At 35.9% G+C, this 21,381-nt stretch overlaps 6 protein-coding genes and 1 long non-coding RNA gene across 8 annotated transcripts; 3 read left to right on the top strand and 4 right to left on the bottom strand.

The window, feature by feature from the left end:
• Positions 1-172: 172 nt before the first annotated feature.
• LOC118068194 (mitochondrial intermembrane space import and assembly protein 40-B) lies at positions 173-777 on the bottom strand. The gene has a single exon (XM_035085414.1). The coding sequence runs from the start codon at positions 740-742 to the stop codon at positions 269-271; it is 474 nt and encodes a 157-aa protein (XP_034941305.1). The 5' UTR covers positions 743-777; the 3' UTR covers positions 173-268.
• Positions 742-1,681, bottom strand: Rpp14a (Ribonuclease P/MRP subunit p14 a). The gene is made up of 2 exons (XM_035085415.1): positions 1,447-1,681; positions 742-1,066 (listed from the first exon to the last, which is right to left on the bottom strand). Exons 1-2 carry the CDS (start codon positions 1,467-1,469, stop codon positions 769-771), a joined length of 321 nt encoding a protein of 106 aa, XP_034941306.1. The 5' UTR covers positions 1,470-1,681; the 3' UTR covers positions 742-768.
• Positions 1,682-1,953: 272 nt separating this feature from the next.
• On the bottom strand, positions 1,954-2,943 carry LOC118068196 (uncharacterized). The gene is made up of 3 exons (XR_004690482.1): positions 2,833-2,943; positions 2,651-2,749; positions 1,954-2,503 (listed from the first exon to the last, which is right to left on the bottom strand). It is a non-coding gene; the product is annotated as an uncharacterized lncRNA (long non-coding RNA).
• Positions 2,944-5,352: 2,409 nt separating this feature from the next.
• LOC118068050 (centrosomal and chromosomal factor corto) lies at positions 5,353-11,526 on the top strand. Its single transcript, XM_035085187.1, has one exon. It carries the CDS (start codon positions 6,904-6,906, stop codon positions 8,335-8,337), a length of 1,434 nt encoding a protein of 477 aa, XP_034941078.1. The 5' UTR covers positions 5,353-6,903; the 3' UTR covers positions 8,338-11,526.
• Positions 11,527-13,431: 1,905 nt separating this feature from the next.
• sip3 (septin interacting protein 3) lies at positions 13,432-16,452 on the top strand. Its single transcript, XM_035085327.1, has 8 exons — positions 13,432-13,750; positions 13,879-13,971; positions 14,046-14,198; positions 14,288-14,578; positions 14,655-14,869; positions 14,942-15,159; positions 15,239-15,542; positions 15,633-16,452. Exons 1-8 carry the CDS (start codon positions 13,622-13,624, stop codon positions 15,916-15,918), a joined length of 1,689 nt encoding a protein of 562 aa, XP_034941218.1. The 5' UTR covers positions 13,432-13,621; the 3' UTR covers positions 15,919-16,452.
• A 248-nt stretch (positions 16,453-16,700) lies between these two features.
• Positions 16,701-20,426, top strand: LOC118068245 (uncharacterized). Of its 2 annotated transcripts, XM_035085505.1 has the most exons (4): positions 16,701-17,073; positions 17,174-17,430; positions 17,500-17,630; positions 17,791-20,426. In XM_035085505.1, the coding sequence occupies exon 4, from the start codon at positions 17,895-17,897 to the stop codon at positions 20,304-20,306; it is 2,412 nt and encodes an 803-aa protein (XP_034941396.1). In that variant the 5' UTR covers positions 16,701-17,073; positions 17,174-17,430; positions 17,500-17,630; positions 17,791-17,894; the 3' UTR covers positions 20,307-20,426. The 2 variants fall into 2 exon arrangements, with proteins under 2 accessions (XP_034941396.1, XP_034941397.1); XM_035085506.1 differs by having other exon boundaries at positions 16,701-17,430.
• A 78-nt stretch (positions 20,427-20,504) lies between these two features.
• Positions 20,505-21,349, bottom strand: LOC118068248 (uncharacterized). The gene is made up of 3 exons (XM_035085512.1): positions 21,180-21,349; positions 20,901-21,019; positions 20,505-20,835 (listed from the first exon to the last, which is right to left on the bottom strand). The coding sequence occupies exons 1-3, from the start codon at positions 21,193-21,195 to the stop codon at positions 20,590-20,592; spliced, it is 381 nt and encodes a 126-aa protein (XP_034941403.1). The 5' UTR covers positions 21,196-21,349; the 3' UTR covers positions 20,505-20,589.
• Between the last annotated feature and the right edge of the window lie 32 nt (positions 21,350-21,381).

Genomic DNA, 21,381 nt, shown 5'->3' with positions numbered 1-21,381 from the left:
AATTGTTTCTACAAAAAAAATTTATGGATTTTCTAGAATTTAAATATACATAGATACAAGCATATAATTATGTTAGAAAAGGATAAATTATATAATAAGAATTCTACATGAACAATAATGTATTTTAATAAAATTACATAATTTAAGGTATGTTTTTAAATAAAAATATACATTAACCTTTTTAAAAATGTCTTTACTTTGTTGTTATTCGAAAACACCACCTGATATTCTTACACCTAAAATATTTTCTACAAAATTAGGTAATTATCTATTTATCACCAACTCGTTCAACCTGTGCTTCATTAGAAGATGCTTTTATTTGCGTAATTCGATCCTGCGATGATTCTTTTGGTTCTAAATCTTTTCTATCTTGGCTTTTTTTAGAATCTAAAGCTTCCGCTTCATCCATGTCTAAATCATCCATATCAGTATCTTTGTTTCCATAAAGTGCAGGATATTCAGACATACACGACTGCATTGTTTTAAAGGCTTCATAGCAATCAGATCCTTTTGGCTCAGCGCTGGAATAGTGAAAACAAGAAAAAGCATCTCTGAACTCTAGACCACAAGGTCCAGTTGCCATTCCTCCCAAGCAAGGACAATTCCAGTTAATTTCTCCATTTGGAAGAAGCAATCCAGGACTTGGTTCTGGTTCTGGAAGGGTAATTGTACTTGGTGATGCGTGGTCTTCTTTGGTGGCAAAGATAATGGTGTCTTTTCCTTCCTGTCGAACTATGGACATTTTGTATTTCTAATAGTGATTATATTTCAATGTTGATAATCTCTTCCGTCTGATAATAAACCAAAAGGGCTTGCAGATGCTTTATGCACGGTAAATACACAATCGTCGTCGTTGTAAGTACTTGCTAGTGTAAGTGATGATCTCAGTCTCACGTAATCCTTGTCTTCACACCGTAAAATAAACCTCCTTGATGTATGATTAAATCGAAGTAAATCGACTGAACAGTTTGCTCCTTCTTCGCCAAATAATTGTTTTAACGATTGCATAACATGATTCTTCAAAAAAACCTCACTAATATCTCGATGGGGATTATTTGGAAATTCTCTGAAATAAAAAAACAATTGATTTATTTATAATTCACGAAAATCAAGTTTAATGATACAAAAATGATCGAGGATGATCAAATTTTAGTACTCGAGACCTTTGAGCTTTCTCAATATATAGAGGTTATGTATCTCACATGATATAATGGTTTGTGACAACAATAAAAAATGTAATAATAATTAATAAAATGAAGTTTGAAATATAGTATCGTATTTGTTTAAGTGATAATTCAATTAACAATGCACTTATTCGACTTTTGAATAAAAAATTTTTATACAGTATCACGTGAGTGTTGATCGGCGTGGTAGCATGACACGAACATTTTTTCTACGTTGAATAATTATTGATATTAAAATAAATGAATGTTAATTAATACTAACAGAGAAACATCCAAATATCGCATTTTTACAATACATGAGCACTGATGTTAATAATAATAATGTTGTTAAAATACTAATTAAAAATGAAGAACAATTTGTCGAATCAAACAGCGAGTGCACAGGTTTCGAACTTTTATGAAGGTATAAAATTGATTATTGATCAAGTAAACTATATTAATATTATTTCATTGAAAGTTTATGGAGTGTAAACTTGTAAAAACTTAATGAACACGTGTAAATCAATTAGAAAAAATATAAAATTACCGATAGTCAAATGCCTGTTCAGAGTCAACAACACAAGCGGCTTCGGATGAGCAACTGCAAGAAGTACAATCTAGCTCCACCTGGCGTCTAAATAATTAACCTCTTTGGAAGCTTTTTTTTCTCAATTATGATAAATTAGTTATGATTCTTATCATCTAGTGATCATCGAAAAAAATGAAATTTCAACAGATAACTCCCACCACTCTACGAGCACATGAACTTGATGAGAATGTGTGAGAATATGTAGGGTATGATAAGAATGTGTTCGTCTATTGAATGCTTGCTTTCACTCGTTCTTTCGCACTCATCATTTTCTATTGGTCTTCTTCTACTTCACTTGATTTGCTCTTTAATTCCCCACTCGTACAACCAGACCTTCATGACAGAGGTTTTAAATCTCCCTTACGAAAGAATACCAGTAAGGATATTAAAAGTCCCAATTACACCTTGCTCATCGACGTATACCTGAGTCCTAAAGAGGGTGGATTTTTCTTCAATGACTCTTTTATTCGCCGTTTCTTTTGTATTTCCATAGTTACACATTTTTCAGGCTTTCTATTTCGTCCCTCGTTGCATCCGCTTTTCTACCCTCGGACTTTTTGATAATGCACCATACATCACAAGCGTTCTATTCTAGCAATGGGGCCAAACCCAGCTTTACAGAAGACCACATATTCAATATAGATAAATACCAATATTCACATGAATGTACATTCTATCTATGTCTATGTATATTCACACACATGTGCTATATACATGACCACATGCTTCCCATCTGCATCTGCGATTGAACCTGTAAAATTACACAGTATATTGTAATCTGTAATCAATCTGCGATGTATTTGAAGAATTTGAAACGAAGCAAACAGACCAGTAGATGCTTTGTCAGGCGGAAAAGATGAATGGAAAATCATAAAATTATAATAAATTCAAAGCATACCATTTAAAGTTAAAAAATGAGTTTCTTTATGTGAACTCCAAGTGTTCCTAGAATTTCATCATCCTCCAGTGGAACCAACAGTGTTGTTGCTCCAGTTGGCTGCAAGTAAGTGTGATAATGATTAGAAAATAAAATTGATCATTGTCAGAGGTAATTAAAATATGATAACAAAAAATACTCACAGATAAAATAGAGTTTTTCAGTGTAACTTTTGGTATTATAGGATGTAGCAGGCGAGGGAGAGTAAGCAAGAGATAAGAGGTCGGGTGGTCCCGAGAGTCAACTTCCGCAGGATAACCAATTAACTCTCAGCAGCCGTCGTTCTTCTATGTATATATGTATATATATATATATATATTGTCTCTCTCATAACTATATACCTGAAGATCGCGCAGGTCCTGACTATTGAAGCTGAGTTTATAGCTGGCGTAGTACATGAGACATCTGAGCGTGAGAGAATGAGACAGAGGGAGGAAAAGAAGGAACGAAAAAAACCATAAGGCCCTCAGAGTGAGGTTCTGACCGACATGGTCGAAAGCCCTTAGGTATAAAACGTTGAGAAAGACGAGACGAAGTAGGGAGCTTACGTATGGGGCTCTCTTCTTCCATGCTTCTCAGAGAACACAGTGTGAGCACTGCTCTTCTACTTGACGTGGGTATATTATTCTCGAGGGATCACGGGGCCATGGGGCCACAAAAAGCCAGCCTCCACCTCCGGGTCCCTTTCGGGGTCTCACTCGAATGTAATCCCATACGGTGTGTTCGTTGGAGCAAGTGAGAAGGGCTTTATAAGAGAAGACAAAGAATGAATGATAAAAAAGAAAAAGGGAACTGACGGTCATCTTGAAAATGTTGCCTAGCACACTCTATCCGGCTGGTGTGTACTTTACTTGGATTCTTGTCAGTGCGTCTGTTATGTATTGAAAGATGTATATATGTTATGTATGTATATATAAGAGAGTTAGCTTGCACACATTTTCAGCATACACTTGGACCTTTACCACATCAACCAAATGCTTTCAGAATCTGTCCATGTATGAGAGAAGTATGAGCATGAGAGTGCAGAAGAGAATGTGCTTATGTACTAGAATGAGTACAAGAGAGTTGAAGATTTTCGCGAAAACCTTCAAGCTTTCGACTTGAAAGAAGACAACCAGGCTGGTAGAGGATTGATGACGGCTTCCCCTGCTGTGTTATTGGCACGTCGTAAGAAAGGTCGTTAAGGATTTTGCCCGGGCTCAATACCAGTTGTAGAGGAGGAAGAAAAATAGTAACGTGAAACGAGCAAGGGGACAGACACTGTTGAGACTCTCCATTGTAATGAGCGTAAAGCGCAAAGCCGTTGCAAGTCGTGCGCTAAAAGGCTCCCCGGATAATTCTTCTATACATGCGAATATATAGCCTGTATGTAGAACACACTGGCCCGGTCTGTCTCTCGGTATGTATCTAACTGTGGCACTTATGTATGTATAGAACACTATGTACATTAGGCATGTACGGATGTCGCCTCTCGTCGATCCCAGATCTCTTTGTGCGCCGATCGTGCGCACCTACATGCCAGCAAGGTAGAACATATTTTTTTTCTTCCCTCTCTTGTTCTTCATTCTTCTGATTTCATTTTTTTATCTCCCTTTAATTTCCTTACGAACCTTGCCTCAACCCTTGGGCTCACTTCGTTTGGATCTCTCGCTCTCTCCTTCTCTCTCTTATTGATAATATAATACCCAAGTGATTTAGTAGCTACGCCGTTGCGCACAGAATATGTACGGCTTTGCGTTTGCACATAGTCGTGTATAAAAGTCTCTTCTAAGTATATGTGTTTGCCATCAGTACACATATACAATTCACACACATACACATATGTAACTATCTCTATCGCACGTTTTCATCCATCCACGAAAGGGCCGTAGCCAAGATTTTTTGGCGAAAAAAACCCGAGAAACACATACCGACCAAGTCGAGAAAGGGAAAAGGTTTATGGCGATAGTACGCACTTTTAAATGTGTTTAAATGAAATCAAATGTTTTTCAATTTTAGTCTCATCATTTAACTATTTAACTCAAGCTTTACCCTATTTTATTACTTAAATGTACAAATACAACTTTGTAGATTTACATACTGATGATGTTCCCAGAGAGAGTAAGTCATTGCGCGTATTGGCAGTCATTAATAATTACATCGAATTAAGGAGCATAAAAGAAAGTAATACGAACAACTGAAAAATCAACGAAGGCGGAAGAATGAGTAGGACATTTGGAGAATATGAGAAATCGAGGTATATTCATGAGGATTCGACGCCCGGATGGTCGTGGCGCGACCTATAACGACGCCGACGGAGCCGGCGTCGACGACGATACACAACGAGACGTCGGATCGTTGGAGGGCTACTAACTGTGAGTTAGAGTGAGAGAGAACGAGTCAGTTGGTGCCAGCGAGGGGCGGGAGGGAATGTAGATGTATACCGGGTGGAGTTCCAAGAGGTGGGGATCTACAGAACGTCGGCCCGGGGGTCCGGAAGGAAGGGCGGACAAGGGAATAAGCCAGCATGAGAGCGACAGAGACGAAGCGAGAACTAAGCAAGATAGACAATGGAGAATGATTGTCGGTTAGAGGGAGAAGGTTGATAAGTGGAACAGAGAGAGTGATATCTATAGTGAAGCCACGACTGAGAGCCTGAGAGAACGAGGTTTTCAGTCGTTGCTCGACACTCGATGCGCCGAGTCTGTCGAGTTAAATACATGTGAGAGACATATTCTTTCTCTACTGTCGAGAATAACGTGTGACGGGTTTTTTTTTGTATAACGAGAAGACATTATTTAGTTAGAAATATACTAGAACGATAGCATCGTGATTCGAACGAAATTAAATGTGAAAAGTAAAGCAAATAAAATTTTTATGAGGAATTATATATCTGAAAAAAAGTATATAATGAAAATAACGAATGGGAAGAGGATTATCTCGAGCGTCGCATGAGAAACGACGTGCCTTTTTGTGCGGGTGATAAAAAAGAAATTGCTTGTCTTGTGTGGTGAATATTTATCCAAAAGACGTTATTTTGTCGTAAATCCTAAACTTATGTTGAATAGTCGAGGACAAAGGCCGGGTCATCGACGTTAGCTGTGCCGTCGCTCTCACGCATGACATTGGCATGGATCAGCATCATCATCATCATCATCATCAACTGTGACAAGTGATTGGGGATATAAAAAAAAAAGTAGTGAAAATTTCATAAAGGATTGACAGGAAGTTACGGAATACTAAAGAGAAAACAGCGTTAAATTTACTGGAAGTAAAAGGGTCTGAGAGATATAAAAGAGACAAAACAAAAAAAAAAAGAAACGAATCAAGGCAAGCTAATGTTATAAGAATATTTTTTAATCATTTTTTCATCAACTTTAGTCAATTTCTTTGATTATTTATATATATATAATTTAAAAGAAATTGGAGAGATGAGATAAGGTTTTCCAGACTTGGATATATTACATATTGGTCCATAGTTTGGGTTAAGAAACCTTAAAGTTTTTTACTTGATTCGTTAGTCCCTTTGAAGGTAGTGTAACAACTGCACTTTGGTCTTTCGATCTTCCACGCGGGTAGGAAGAAAGGGTGAGGCTGAAAGTATAGAGAAGGATAAGAGAAAGGCGTGTGATATAAAGAAGAAAAGAGAAAAAGAGTGAAGAAAGCAGCCGAAAGAACGATAAGGGCGAGACCAAGCAAAAACCTGGGGGCGCAGCTGGAGGAAAGAGCAAGAGAGAACGAGAGAGAAATAGAGACAGGACATCAGGACCTGCTGGTAGTGTGGCCGCGCCTCGCCGAACGCAGAAAATCGATCTTTATACGTTGATATCTATACTGAGACCGATACATTTCTTTAGTCTCTATATACCACTTTCAATCAGTTGTTTTTTTTTGTCTTATTACCTCTTTCTACATCCCTCAGCCACGTCGTGGTTTTGTCGTCACGACGGAATTGCTGCAGAAATCGATACGCAGACGACGGGAGGGTCGGCTATACTTACATCTGTAGATGAAGCCGCATCCTGGGAATTTATTTGAGTCATAGAGGCGGAGGTACTTTTGGAACACATTACCACGGCCTCGTAACGAGTATGACCATGAGAACGTGACGCAAGTGAGCAAGCTGCCGGCCATTAGTCAGGAGGGCGTCACCGCTGTCCCTTTATCATCGGCCCACGTTGTTTCCGCACGTCTTTTCCTACGTTGTACTCCAGGAAGTCAGCTAAAAACACATTATGGCAGCTGCCTGTTACGAAAAGGAAGTAACGATAGAAGGTGCTAGCCATGGTCTAGGTCTTGCACATTCTCATCATCATCATCACCTTCATCATCACCATCACCATCATCATCATCGAGTAAACGGGAACGTTAGTGCCACCAACGTTACTTCTTCCACGACACCGTCGTCATCGAACCGTTCAACCACAGCAGCAGCTGCCGTTGCCGCGGCTGCCGTTACGGTTATAGGCCAAACGATTCTCTCGCCGTCGGGTACCAGTGATATTGTTATACCTGGTGGTAGTCCATACAAAACTGAACCAAGTGCTGGAACAAATTTCAAAGATTATGCTCAGCCACTTCACGTTGATTGCAGCGTCGAATATGAATTACCCAGTCAAGCGAAACCACCACCAGGAGGTGGCGAACCACTTCTTATGATTCATCCATGCTACTACAGACGTGCTGAACGTGAAAGGCGGAGTCCTTTTATTAATAACTTACCACCAATGGTTTCATCATCAGGAAGAAAAAGCAGCAGGCGAGACACGTCTTCTGTCAATTCTAATTTAGTAGTCACCAAGAGCAGTATGTTTCCGGCTTCCAATGCATCAACAACCATTGCGCCTGCTAATGTTGCAGGTGGTGATGCCGCAGCGGCTATTGCAACTGTTGTTGCTACTGGTACTGCTGCAGTTGCAACAACAACACATGCTTCTAATCCAAATGGTGGTATACTTCTTGGAGATGCTCTGATAGCATCATCACCATCTTCTGCAACAATCAATACATTTTTACATAGAAAATCGTCTAATCGACGAGACGAGGAGCAATCACAAGACCTCGATATTGAAAAGAAACGACTGAATCAGCAGCATCGAGCAGCCTTCTCTACCGTAACCAATAATCTCACGACTGCCGATGAAAAGGCTGTGATATCTGGTATTTATCAGCATTATTTCCGTGCTATACGTTCTCATCATCAGCAACCTCATCATCATCACCTAGAAGTAGATCAATTACAACAACACCATCATCTTTATGATGATCCTCATCTACATATTGGATCAACTAGATCATCTGTTGTTACGAGTCCAGCAGCTTTTGTTCAAAACTTTCAAGTGCCGGCTGATCCATTGACATCAGCATCATCTCGACGACGATCAAGTAGTCAACATCACCATCCTTATCGTCGGCCATCATCAGTGGTTTCTAGAGCACCAACTGCCATACCTCATGTATCATCGTCAACATCAGAAGATTCTGCATCATCGAGCGTTTATGCAACAGCAATGAACAGACATCGAGCGGCATCTCTACAAGCTCTCAGGGTTGCAGCAGCTGCTGTCGCGGCAGCGGCCGCTGCAGCAGCGGGTGGAGGAAGCGGAAATGGCAATGGCGGAAGTTTCTATGAAGCACCAGCGTACCGAGCACTATTACCGAGAAGCTAGGACCAGGTCAACCGACTGAATAAACTCAGGATTCATTTAATAAAGGTATCATCGTTGTCATCCTTGTACATCACGTGCTTTCTATATCATCTAATTTTATCGCTATCACTTGTTCTCCTCTCCGACCTCATAGTCACCATCATCATCGGAATGCATCAACACAGGTCTTCCGCGTGGTTCAATGCATTCTTTGCTTGTATCAGAGAAGCAACGACTGTGAAAAATAAAAACAGAATATCTCGTTCTTGTTCTTCTTTTTCTTCGTCTTCTCTGAAGATAATATCGGACGATTTTCGCTCCAGCCCCCATCATTTGTATTATCGTCGGCATAGCTCTACCCTTGTCCGCCTCTTCCACTTTTCTTCCTTCTTCGTCTCGTCACGCACGTGGAGTTACAGCACGGCACCCTCATGTCCACAGGAGGGCCCGATGCTCGGCTGCCAGACTGCCGCTTCTGCCTACCTGCTCGTCTACCTACACACGCTAACGATAGTCCTATGTTATTTTTTTACTTCTCATTTTTTTATCCTCTTCTCTCATGCTCATCTACCTTTAGACCTTTACTCGAAAATTTTCTTTCATTCCCTGGCCAAACCAACTGGTTTAGTTGTTGTATACGTACTATAATTCACCCTCGACCGATGAGATCAGCTCTGCAATATTTTCCTCCCTAGAATTGATCATCTCGAATCCTCCCCATTTCCCCTTCTGCACCACCAGTTCGCTCTTGCCGCTCGTTTAAAATCATCAACTAACGAGCAATTGCCTAACGAACGACGCTTGTCCGATGCACCATAGGATATTTTCGTTGTAACCTCCGGGCCATCCGTGCACACTGCAGCATATCGCCGGTGCCATTACCGTCGCACACAGACGACAGACATTACTTGCTGTATCTCGGTTGGTGGCAGCTCGCGGTTGTAAGGGAACGAGGGGCTATAACCCTCGCTCTCCTCTCTGCGGCCAACGCTCTCTGCTGTCGCGGACGTATGTTACAGTCCATGGGGCTCCTATACACCACGTTGTGCACGGTAACCAGGGGAACTAGGGGCAGGACGACGATTATTCACCACGAATATTGGGCTTCCCGTATAGACATGCGCCAGCTCTGCAGAGCCAATTTTTCTATTCGATATTGTACGCTGACTATTGGCCCGTTTAGCCTTCTCATTTTTATCCATCTCGATTTATCCTACTTGCCAGCTATCCAATCATCATTTCATACATACAACACACAATATCTTTATATACATATATCTAATAACGACAATTTAATCCAATAAATGTATGTATATACATATATGTATATAGATATTACGGTATTTATATTTACATATGAGAAGATAAGAAAATAACATATAATTATCGCGTAGTATTTGTAAATGCGCGTGCGAGAGCCAAAGACTAGAAAAGAAAAAACAAAAAAAAAATTACATAAAGAAAACGAAAAAAAAGTACATTCATTTTTTTTCCTTCTCTAATACATTGTCAATATTTCATTTTTTTTATCTCTCATTCCATCTTTGCATAATTTTTTTGTTTTTTGCTGCTCTACGCTTATGAGAGGGGGGGATTGTCAGAATGAAGACTTGAACTTTTTAATGTTTATTATCCTCGCAATTTTGCCCTTCTGTTTCCTTTCCCCTTGTCTCCTATAATCTAACACTTAACGCGCTGTGACGTTGGCGACCAACTGTAGGGATTTAGGGTGATTCCAAGCTTAGGGATTAGATAAGCCGATCGATTATTTAGTATATGTATTCTTGCAGACGCCAGTTATTGCAGGAAGCACATGAAACTATTAATGGTCGACGAGGACGAGGAAAATGCTGAGAAAGAAATAATAAAAAATAATAATGAAAGGAGAAAGAAAGAGAGAAAGAGACAATCTAGAAGGGTAAGAGAGTGAGTACCAACAGCTTGCAATGACAAGAAAGTAGAACGGACGCACCCTTTGTACAGAGAGTCGAGGGTCCAATGACATCTCGGCGACCTGGCCCGAGTCTTCAGGCCGCTCTGGTGTGCCCGAGGATGTATCCAAACGCAGACGATCGATACCGGGTAGAGAGACCCGTCGGTTTTCATACCGACTCTCTCTCGAGTTGCTTATCGATCCTTCGCCGAACATTCTCTCTATCTCACTCTCTCACGTTCTATCTTTTGCACTTGCTTACTCTTTCACGTACCATCTCTATCTCTCTCTCTCTCTCTCACTTTGCCATAATGCCGCTTGAAGAGGACTTGCTTTTCCACTCTTCGTCGTGCTCGATGCATCAGAATCACTTGGGAGCCAGGGGCTTCTCCTTTCTCTCCTCCTCGTCGACGTCCGGGCTGCGATGATGGATCTTGCGCGCGAGAGCGAGAATTGTCTGGCAAGAGAAAGAAGAAGTTATGTATGTATATTGCTATACTACATGAGATATAATATAAAAAAAAAAATAAATTTAGAGGGAGAAAAAAAAAGAGAAGAAATTTGTAAAAATAACAAAAGAGCCTATATACAGCTTGCATTTAATACGATCATGTACAAGTCTAAATAGTGTGATACATTTCTACGCTTATTCTCCGGTTGTAGAATTTAAGGACTCTTTCCCTCAAACTCACTTCGCCTCTTGTGCATTTCGAGATAAGAATAAAAATATAAAAATAAAAAAAAGACAGAAAAGAAAAAAAATTTTTTTAGGGCGGATTATATGATATTGTTCAGTAGTTTTTGAAGATGCTAGAAACATGTAGTTTATCTATTAAAAACAATTTATAAATAATATATATATATATATATATATTAAGAGTAAACATCTCCGCCAGTTTTTTCAATTATATAACTCATTTTTTTTCTTTTCAAGTGGGATATGAGTGTGTGATGCGTGTAGAAATGAGTGTGAAAAAGTATGCGTGCGAAGTAGAATGAGGAAAAATTTGTTCTTCCTTTTTTTTAGATAGAATTACTGACAATAAGTGTCGGTATGTGAGAACGAGAAAGAGTTTGTGACAAATTCAATTAAACTGAAAACTTGGGATATATCCCTTGTATTGTAAATAGTTGTGCATACATTCGCATAGATATAAATATTGTATACATATAAAAAATCTATATATTATATATATATATAAACATATATATAAAAAAGAACAAATCATTCACTGACTGTAAAATTGCCATCGAAATATATTTATATTTCATGTTAAAACTTCTGTTACCTTTTATTTATTTCCGTAGTCTAATTTTAATTTGCATGTTAAATGATATATTATTGAATAAAAAGAAAATAATTAAATAAATAATGTGTATAATAAAGTACATATTGAGAGTGAAAAGTAAACCCATTAATAGAAAATACTGCATTGTGTAATGTACATTATTTTGCAGCATGTACATCTTTTTTTTTTTCTACCAGTAAAAGAAGGCATATATCTTTACCTCGAAGCTCGTCGACGAGGTTTTCTTTTTTTCTTCTCACGTCTCACCACTTCGCGTCACGTCGCTAAGTTCCTGTGGCTCGTCCTCGTACGAGTCTTATGCTTGGAGATTCAGGTAGGTAATACGTAATCGTTTGCCAAGTGGGCCAAATAATGCTGACGGAAAGCCGTCTTGACTGAGTTTGTACATGAAGACTTTGAAGTTTTTGTGCAAGGACAGAATGACGATAACGTTATAAATATTATCTTAAAAAATTTGCACTACTAATATAAAAAAAAAAAAATTGTTAACTAAACAATACTCACCTAAATATTTATTTATTATCTACATGAAATATTTATGTAGTTCCAACTATAGGATATGCCAATTAAATTCATTGACAGTAGAGCTATAAAGTCTATCCCTTGTCATAATTCATTTTAAACGACAAATTGAATGAATCCATCACCTGCCATTTACTTCAATGTTTCAAAAGTCTATAAGTAGACTTTTAAAGATAATACAATCTTTTTACTATTCTTTCCCTCTTCTTGAATCGTTAAATTAACAACTTTAAAAAACCATTAATAATTCTTGAAGCATAATTGTTTGCTCATAGTCATTTTCCTCAATCGTTTTGGCCATTATCCGTTGAGATGGATCCGGAGATGTAACCTAAAATAGTAAAAAATAAATATGATTCATTCTGTATCAGGTAAGCACTTAATGGTTAAGGTACAATATGAATACACGGAATGAAGATAATCAGAAATGACTGAGATTCTATGTGACGAGGTCAAATGTTTAATAGGGTTAGAAAAGACCTTTGTATTCTAGGGAAAGCACGTACTTAACACAATTCCGTATGTATTTTACTCTCTTATCGATTATAATGTGTTGCATTCGCAAACGACGTCCCAATGCGACATATTTTTATCCTCGACGTCACAAAGCTGATGGTTTTTAATTGCTAATACCCGCATTGTGTGAGTACAATAGCTCAGGCTTGTGGAAATGTTTGGCTTCGGGAAATGGAGCAAAGACATCTGACCACATCTGACGCATGAAAAGAGGATAATATAATACAATCAGAATCATACAATATAATATATGCGATGAAATTAGCATTTTTTTCACATTGACAGCACGAAAAATGTTTTCTTTTTTACTTGAGCTGGTAAAATTGTTTAAATTTATTTCGATGTTATTATATTACTCATCAGTATTGCATCAAATAATTCAATAATACTACGAAGAATTAACATTTCATGTGATAGCCTAAAAGGAATATGAAACTTTGATGAATCAACAGTAATAATAATTTTGAATGTAATTAACAGGTTATTTTTTTCTTACGAAACTAAGATATCGTATAATTTACCAATCATAATTCAAAATTGTAGTAGGAAGATAAGCTTTTCATCATTTTCATTTTAATTTATTGATAAAAAGAATAAAAGAATCATTTATATTTGACTTTCAAAACTCACGAAACATTTGAATAAGCATAAATCATCAGGTGATTTAGTTTTTAATCGACTGGAAATGTTTTAAATAAGTGGGGAGACGGCTAACGAATAATAATAATACAAGTAATGTCTGAATGAATTACAAAATTCAATTGTAATGTGTGTTTAAAATGCGCAAGTTACGATGTGTTATCGTCAGGGCTAGGAGATGCTCACTGAGCGACACGTAAGTGAACGTGTAGTTTCGAGAAATGCCGCTGCACATTAGCGCCCTGTATCTCAGTTGTCAAAACGTAAATCCTCGAGTAGGATTCCAGATTAAAAGCAAAAATTTGAGGCCAAATTTCCCGGCCGTTTTGGCTGGCGTTAAAATATCAATTTAAATTTTGTGTGTTTTAATAATTTAACAAGTAAAATGAGGTCAGCTGTGATATTATTACTGAGTTCTTTGCTCACGTGCATTGTTATTGGAAATGCGTATTATCAAAAAAAACAATTCTATCCTTCAGTCGTCTACATAACCAAGTCAAATCCTAGTATGGCTGTAAGTTTTCAATTTTTTACAGTATTACCATTAATTGCAATTATGGAATGTTTATCAAAACGTTGATAACACGTTGGATGCAATTTAGTTTTGGTAATGTTAAGTCTGACATCTACATCTGCTTTCAGGTGATCTACATTCAAGGACTGATACTTGTTTTTATGACAAATACATTTTTGAGAAAAATCTTCTTTGGTAATCTTAGAGCAGCCGAATTAGAGGTAAACATTATCGGCAATGTTATCAATACAAAACAAAATCAATTAGAAAATTATTTATGAATGTCTTCTTGCAGCATCTTGTAGAAAAAGCTTGGTATGCTGTAACAGAGACCTGTTTGGCATTCACCGTTTTTAGGGATGATTTTAGTCCTAAATTTATAGCTCTATTTACTCTATTGTTATTCTTGAAATCTTTTCATTGGCTAGCAGAAGATAGGGTAGACTACGTAAGTGATACTTTTATTATCAATCATTTACGTCATATTTTTATTACTTTGTTCATAAACAACGAATTATTATTTGTTGGTAATTTTAGATGGAAAGAAGTCCAGTGATAACATGGCTATTTCACTTAAGGGTAGCGACACTACTAATCATTTTATCCACAACAAATATGACAATGATTGAATACGCATACGAATCGACTGTCGCAAAGGGTGCATCTGTCCAGCTAGTATTTGGTTTTGAGTATGCAATTCTATTAACGGTTGTGCTTAATATCAGTTTGAAATACATACTTCATACAATTGACTTACAAAGAGAAACGCCTTGGGAAAATAAACCTGTATTTTTATTGTACACTGAGCTCATCATTGGGTTGATAAAGGTAATTTTTAACTTCACAGAATTGAAAAAATAATCGATAAAGAATGCTATTCTTATAATACCGGTTTTGTTAAAAGGTTCTTTTGTACCTGGCCTTCGTGAGTGTCATGGTGAAATTGTATTCACTCCCGTTATTCGCATTAAGACCAATGTATTTCACTATGCGCAACTTCAAAAAAGCCTTCCAGGATATTGTGATGTCGAGACGAGCTATTAGAAATATGAACACGTTCTATCCTGATGCCACACCTGCTGAGTTAGCAGCTGCTGACAATGTTTGCATAATTTGCCGGTATGTAATCAATTTATTCTAATTAGCAAATTTTTTTATTTCTCCATTAACATTTATTAATTTTTACATTAGTGAGGAAATGGTATCAGCCAGTAAGAAACTTCCATGCAATCATATATTTCATACTGCTTGTCTACGGTCATGGTTCCAACGTCAACAAACGTGCCCAACATGTCGTTTAAATATCCTAAGACCCACCTCAGGTACAGGGGATAATCGTCAGCAAAATCAGGCGCCAGGTGGGACCCAGACACAACAATCCACTCCAGCACCGACACCTAATCAAGAAGGTAATGATTTTATTGTTCCTATTTTAACTTTTACTATTGAAAATTTCGTCTCATTTACACACATATTTCTATTTTAAAGCTCCAAGATCCGAGACCCTTCGAAATCCCAATGATTTAAGGCCCTCGATGACCCAAGGGACAGGTTTTATCCCAGAAAATATGCCGTTTATTCCACCACCATTTCCATCAATTGTTCCTCTACCTCCAGTACCTATACCCCCACCCAATCTTACAACTCTCAGTGAAGAAGAGCTTAAAGCAATGGAAGGAAACTTACGACAGGCTGTTGAAGCAAGAATACAAACTTTACAGAGGGTACAACTTCTTTTAGATGCTGCCAATGCTATGATGTGTCAATATCAGAGTGCAGCAACAACTGCTAAGTAAATAGCTACTTTCCACTCTCTATAAATCATTTATTACTTTCAACTTTTACTTATTTCAACTTATACATATTTTCTAAAATTTCATAGTATTCCAATGCCAACAATGAGTAATATAACCAGCACAAATTCACAAATGAAACAACAAGAAACATTCAAAATCCCTGAGCCAACAACAGAAAGTAATATAACTCAGAAAAATGTCCCCGAAGTTTCCCAGTCTAGTGTATCTAATGGAAATACTTCAAACACGACTAATGAAGGTAATGAACCTATTCCTTCTACATCAGAAACTCAACCAGAACCAGATGATGAAGCATCGATTTTAAGGCGAAGAAGGTTGCAAAAATTCGAGACATTGAAAGTAAAAGAATAGAATTTCTCTTATTTATAAATAAAAACGTGATACTAAATGAATTTCTCTGATATTCGATGCCAGACTGTCACTACACTGTAATTCTAAGTTTATGTGATTTGGAGATTAGCTATTAAATTCTACACTTTTGGATATTAAATTGATCATTGAGCAAAAAAATTTCGAAATATCAGAATATGTTAATTCTATGTTTATTATACATCTTTATCGTTTTTTCATATGTTAAATTTTCAACATTTCTTCTTATTTCTCATATCGTCCTGTACATACATTTTTTAAATCGCACGAAAAATTTCTTTATTAAAAATCTTCACCTCAATCTTCCATTGTACGCTTTCGCGTCGCTCCGATTCATCATAAGAATGTAAAATGTATAAATAATATACTAGCATAATAGTAAATACTTTAATTGTAATTTCTTAAATATGCTATGCACATGGGGTTGTTAAAAGTCTAATATTGCAAATTATTGTACGTACAGAATTCTCAGGTATTTAGAGGGACTTTTCTTTACGACATCAATGTAAAAAAAAATTGTTAGTTTAATTGGCAAGAAAAAATAATTGACTATGCCATAACAAGATGTATAAAATTATAGTTTGCAATTTATCACTTGATAACAATGATGATATTTCTGTAATATACAATTATTAATAAACTTATTTGTTTAAAAAAAAAAATGAGTGAAATAATTATTTAAATCTCCCGCTTTCAGATAGTTCTAGTATGCAACTTAAGGCGGCGCACCTGTTAAATTTTTTTTCCTGCTCAACCTCACTTTTTGTGACCTCCAATAATAAATACACGTATGTGTTTATGCATGTGTACTTGTATGTATGTAGTCACGTTTTTTTCACTACTTTATACATATGTGGCTATATGCTCTTAGTTAGTTCAACTTATACATGTTTGCATATGGAAATTGTATTATCTTAAGACGCGTCAGAAAGAATACAATTATCAACAAAGCGCGGAGTTCATCATAAGTCTATATTTGATTGCAACAATTACTAGTTTTCTCTGGTGTATCCCAACAATGGAAGCATTTGTGAATAACTATGCTCTTTTTTACAGTATACGTGAGCACTGAGAGTAAAAATAACAAGTTTTTATGTAAATACCTACGGAGCGGCTACAAGTGAATTTTGCGATAAGGTGAATACATTAAATTACAGTGTTTAAATGCGGAATAAAATTTTTCGCGACTGTTATTAATGTCTCCGACGTTTTTAAATAACGCGTCTACCCCATTTAGATCTTTTCGGGGGGTCAATGGTAACCAGATAAGATTGAGCGAGCGAAGTGACGCAGGTGGCAAAGAATTTCAAAGTAGAGTGATAGAATTTGAGCTAAAAACTGACTATCAGCTGATTAATGCATGGATTGACATCCCAGCGTTATTGTCAATTTTGTTCCTTTGGCTCAACAATCGAGATCTTGTCATTGTTGCTACTGTTATAGTAATCTACTTGTTTCTAAGATGTAAATCCATCTTATCTTCTGTCAAAAGTGGTAGGTAAATAGTTTATACTCATTTCAATTCATGTAGACTTTAAATTAAATAAACATTATCATATTTAGATACACTCTTAGTTGTGGAGTCAGTTGGAATACAGATTATTGGGAAACGAGTACTTAAATGTTTAGAGTCCAATTGTTTTCTTCCTTGGAACACTGTGAAAGATGTTTTTATTAACGAAGTTATAATTGGGGTAATTATTATCTATTGTTAATAATCTATTAGTATTTTATATTTAATTTGATTATTAAAGATAAGTTAAAAGGACTTTTTTGAATTACAAAAAATGTTTTTACTCCATTTTAAAAAATAAAATTATGATCATAAATAAAAAAGAATCTTATGTGTTTCAGCAACGAGTTTTGTATTATTTAACATTTATTGTCAAAGATTCGTCAAGTGGAAAAGACGACACAAAATTAGTACCACTCTTTCGTGAATTAAAACCGGAGCGAAAATGCCTGGAATACATGTACGAGCGTCTGGCAAACTTGATTGGGTCGAACGAGAGAAGGAGCCAATTCTAACCGTCCCTGGATCTTATTGGTTGTGTCATAAGAAAAATATTTACAAATTTACGTTTAAATATCACCGAAGCTCCAAAGATACTAAAGAATTTAGTTACGGAAAAGAACTTATGAAGGTTATACGGCGTATTATCAAATCGCAACCACGTCAAGGTCAGCAATTTGGTACGCGTCACCTTCTCGTAACTTATAACCATTCATCATGGACTCGACAAGATAAAATGTTTGCCATGCTAAAATTTCGGGATAGAACTAATGCTACTGCATTTCCTCGTGCTTTCGTGCTTATTGTTAAGATTCTTCCAACAAACCCGACATTTGAAAATGGCAAAGAGTTTGAAGATGAATTGATTGTTTATGAAAAATCAACTAGAAGATCACAGTGGAATAACTCATCAATTGATAAGCAAGATGATATAAGTAATAGTGATGAAACGTTGCAAAAATCCAGACTTCCCTCAACGATTAGTAGTAATGGACTCTCCAGTGATCTTCCTAAAACTTCTTCAGATAATGTTAAAAGTAATGGTACTCGCGTTAATACTCCTGTTACAAGATCCATGCGGAGTAGTGAACGCCAGAAAAGAGTTAGTTCAGCTTCCTTTTTAGCAGGTCTTGATGATTTGCCTCTTATAGAAAAATATCTTTCTGAACAACAAGATCAATCTAATTTAGATAATTCTACTGCTACAAATCAAGAATGTCTAAATGAATTACAGGAAACTGTAGATATGCCTTATCAATATTTAATTGAACGTGAAATTGAACGAAGTAAGTCTAGACTAACACGTAGTTCTAATGCACAAAAAATGGCTGTTGATGAATCTATTGAAAAGGCGCCAAAAGAAAAACGTATTGGAGAATCAGCAACACCGAGAAGTAGAACCCCAAGACTCCAATCAAGTTCAAATATTATTGATAATGCAACAGCACGCTCTTCTAACATTACAGATCTTGTCATGGAAGGTCTTATGTTTACGATTAGACAAGATCAAGATAGTGTAACTGTGGTAGAGCAAAAGACTAAATTGGAGCCTGATGAGGTTTTAGAGAATTCAGAAAAAATTGAAACGAAAGAAGGTGCTGAATGTCTAGTTAATTCTAGTCTTTTGAAATTGGAAAACTTGGTCACAAAAATTGAAATGTCATCTAACGCGAAAACAAATAAATATGAAGATGATCAATGTACTCAATTGAATAGTTTAAGTGCAATAGATTTAAATAATAAGGATAATGAAGAAGAGGCTGGAGAACAAGAAGATGTCGAAGATGTAGAAGTAGATGATATACAAGAAGTAGAAGTAGACTCAAAAGAACAAGACAAAAATACTCAAAAATTGTCTGAAAAAAATTTTGATGATGAAATTGAAGAATACACTGCTCTTAATCTTGAAACTATTGATGATCACCAATCGCAAGAGGAAAAATCACTCATTCTCACTTCTCATCAGCAGTCTTTCAAAAATTCTTTGGAGAAAAAAATAGATGACGTTCCGCTTGTTACAATTAATTTAAGTAATGTTCATGATATTCTTAACAGTGATTTTAAGGATGAATGTAGTTCCACGTTTTCGGAAATACACAGTTTGCACGAAGAATCAGAAGTCAATGAAGATTTTGAGGACTCAGAAGAAGATTTTGAATTGCAAGATCATCCAGATGTAAGTATTGAAGAAGACAATGCAAAATTACATGATAATAAAGAAGACAACGAAGAAGAAAGTCACGTAGATATTGAAGAAGATGAGGAAGACGAAGATATTATTCCAGAAGCTTTATGTAAAAATAATCAAGACTGTATTGATGATAATGTTGGCTATGAAATATCAACTGATTCTGAAGAAAATAATTTACTAATGGACGATATAGAAATAGAGCAATCATCAAATGTACCGGAACAAACTCCACCCCAGAATAAATCTAGTAGGCCTCGGATCATTTCTAGCGAAGTAGTTCAGTATGATTTGTCTTCAATACGTTCTTTAAATTTACGAAGAAAAATAGAGTCTGAATCGAGTAATCAGAATACGAGTAACACGAATGATTTTGAAAAATCTCCATGTAATTCTGGCACTCAAGTAAATAAAGAATCAATAACTTCTACAGAAAAAAGTAATAAAATAGCTGAAAAAATAAATGAACCAACTGTTCTTACTCGAAGAAGACTTACAGCAAAACGCCGACTCTGTTCTCAAAAGCAAGAAGATGATAATGGAGAAGTCAAAATAGAAATGGATAAATTTGTCAAACATATGACACAAGGTGTTCGAGTAGTACTTGAACGATTAGATCTAGAAAAAACGTTTGGAAGATTGAAAAGAAATGGTTGTTTTAAGGTATAAATGAAAATAATTGGAAGATATAAAATACAATGCATTCATTAATACAATTTTACTAAAACTCAATTAATCAGTATATAAACGCATAAACGTATATGAGCACATATATTAATTATCAAAAAAAAAAAAGTATACTACTTGTGCTCATTAGAGTAAATTATAAAATATAAAAAATAATTTTTTATTATAAATATTCATAAATTCGTTTCATAAAAAACGTTTTTTTATTTAATATCATATGAAATTGTTATAAAAATACTTGAAATATAGATTATTATAATAAATGTCATGAAAATCTCTTTCTATTGATTACTCTACTTATCGGACACGATTCTGTAGCTTTTATTTGTTCTAAAACTACCTTTAATTCCTCCACTTGAGTCAGCATTTTCTTAATTTTCTTATCATATTTGATTGGTTTTTTAGATTTTTCGTTGTTCGGAGAAATTACTTGATTATATAACATCATTTGTTCATCAGTGATAATAGTATTTTCTATTTTTTCTCTTTCTTTTCGTTCTATCGGCTTCAACTGTAGAAAAAAACTTCATTAATTTTTGAATCCTTCTCTATAACCTATAAATATTTTCTATTTACACTTTTTTCAGTGGTTAAACGTAGACATTCTGCTAATTCATTGGCACATTTGGCAGGATATCTTTCTCTTAGATCAGCTAGATCAAAAAGAACATCATCATATTCCATCTCCAAATCCTCTAAAATAAAACAAAACATGTTTATATCTACACATACACATGATAGACGTCAATGTTTGAGGTTTGGTATCACAATTAACTAAAAACAATATTAATTATCAGTTAATAAACTAATTATTACAGTCAACTGTTAAAATATGTAATTAAAAATGATTTTTACCGTTTTCGGTGCACATTTTCCTTATTTTTTATTCAATATTTACAATATAAACAATAACTAAAAAAATAACTATCAATTAATTACACACATCCCATGATGCCTTGGGTGAAGAACTAGTGGCGCCAAGCTTTGAATTGTGGCTGCTGTCTTAATTTCTGATTACATCCTAAATTCACAATGATAATAAATTGGTCTGACACGT

This window comes from Chelonus insularis, unplaced genomic scaffold (assembly GCF_013357705.1).
Source record: "Chelonus insularis isolate UGA/USDA-ARS -01 unplaced genomic scaffold, ASM1335770v1 contig_399_pilon, whole genome shotgun sequence".
NCBI lineage: Eukaryota > Metazoa > Arthropoda > Insecta > Hymenoptera > Braconidae > Chelonus > Chelonus insularis.
Note: the sequence above shows the minus strand (reverse complement) of the source record. Positions and strands in the feature narration are given on the sequence as shown.

Coding starts and splice junctions, on each gene's coding strand:
- LOC118068194 (XM_035085414.1), bottom strand. CDS start 742: ATGTCCATAGTTCGACAGGAAGGAAAAGACACCATTATCTTTGCCACC.
- Rpp14a (XM_035085415.1), bottom strand. CDS start 1,469: ATGCGATATTTGGATGTTTCTCT. Junction 1,067..1,446: donor CGATATTTGGATGTTTCTCT/GTTAGTATTAAT, acceptor TTTTTATTTCAG/AGAATTTCCAAATAATCCCC.
- LOC118068050 (XM_035085187.1), top strand. CDS start 6,904: ATGGCAGCTGCCTGTTACGAAAAGGAAGTAACGATAGAAGGTGCTAGC.
- sip3 (XM_035085327.1), top strand. CDS start 13,622: ATGAGGTCAGCTGTGATATTATTACTGAGTTCTTTGCTCACGTGCATT. Junction 14,870..14,941: donor AATGTTTGCATAATTTGCCG/GTATGTAATCAA, acceptor TTTTTACATTAG/TGAGGAAATGGTATCAGCCA. Junction 15,543..15,632: donor AGTGCAGCAACAACTGCTAA/GTAAATAGCTAC, acceptor AAAATTTCATAG/TATTCCAATGCCAACAATGA.
- LOC118068245 (XM_035085505.1), top strand. CDS start 17,895: ATGCCTGGAATACATGTACGAGCGTCTGGCAAACTTGATTGGGTCGAA.
- LOC118068248 (XM_035085512.1), bottom strand. Junction 20,836..20,900: donor GTTTAACCACTGAAAAAAGT/GTAAATAGAAAA, acceptor TTTTTTCTACAG/TTGAAGCCGATAGAACGAAA.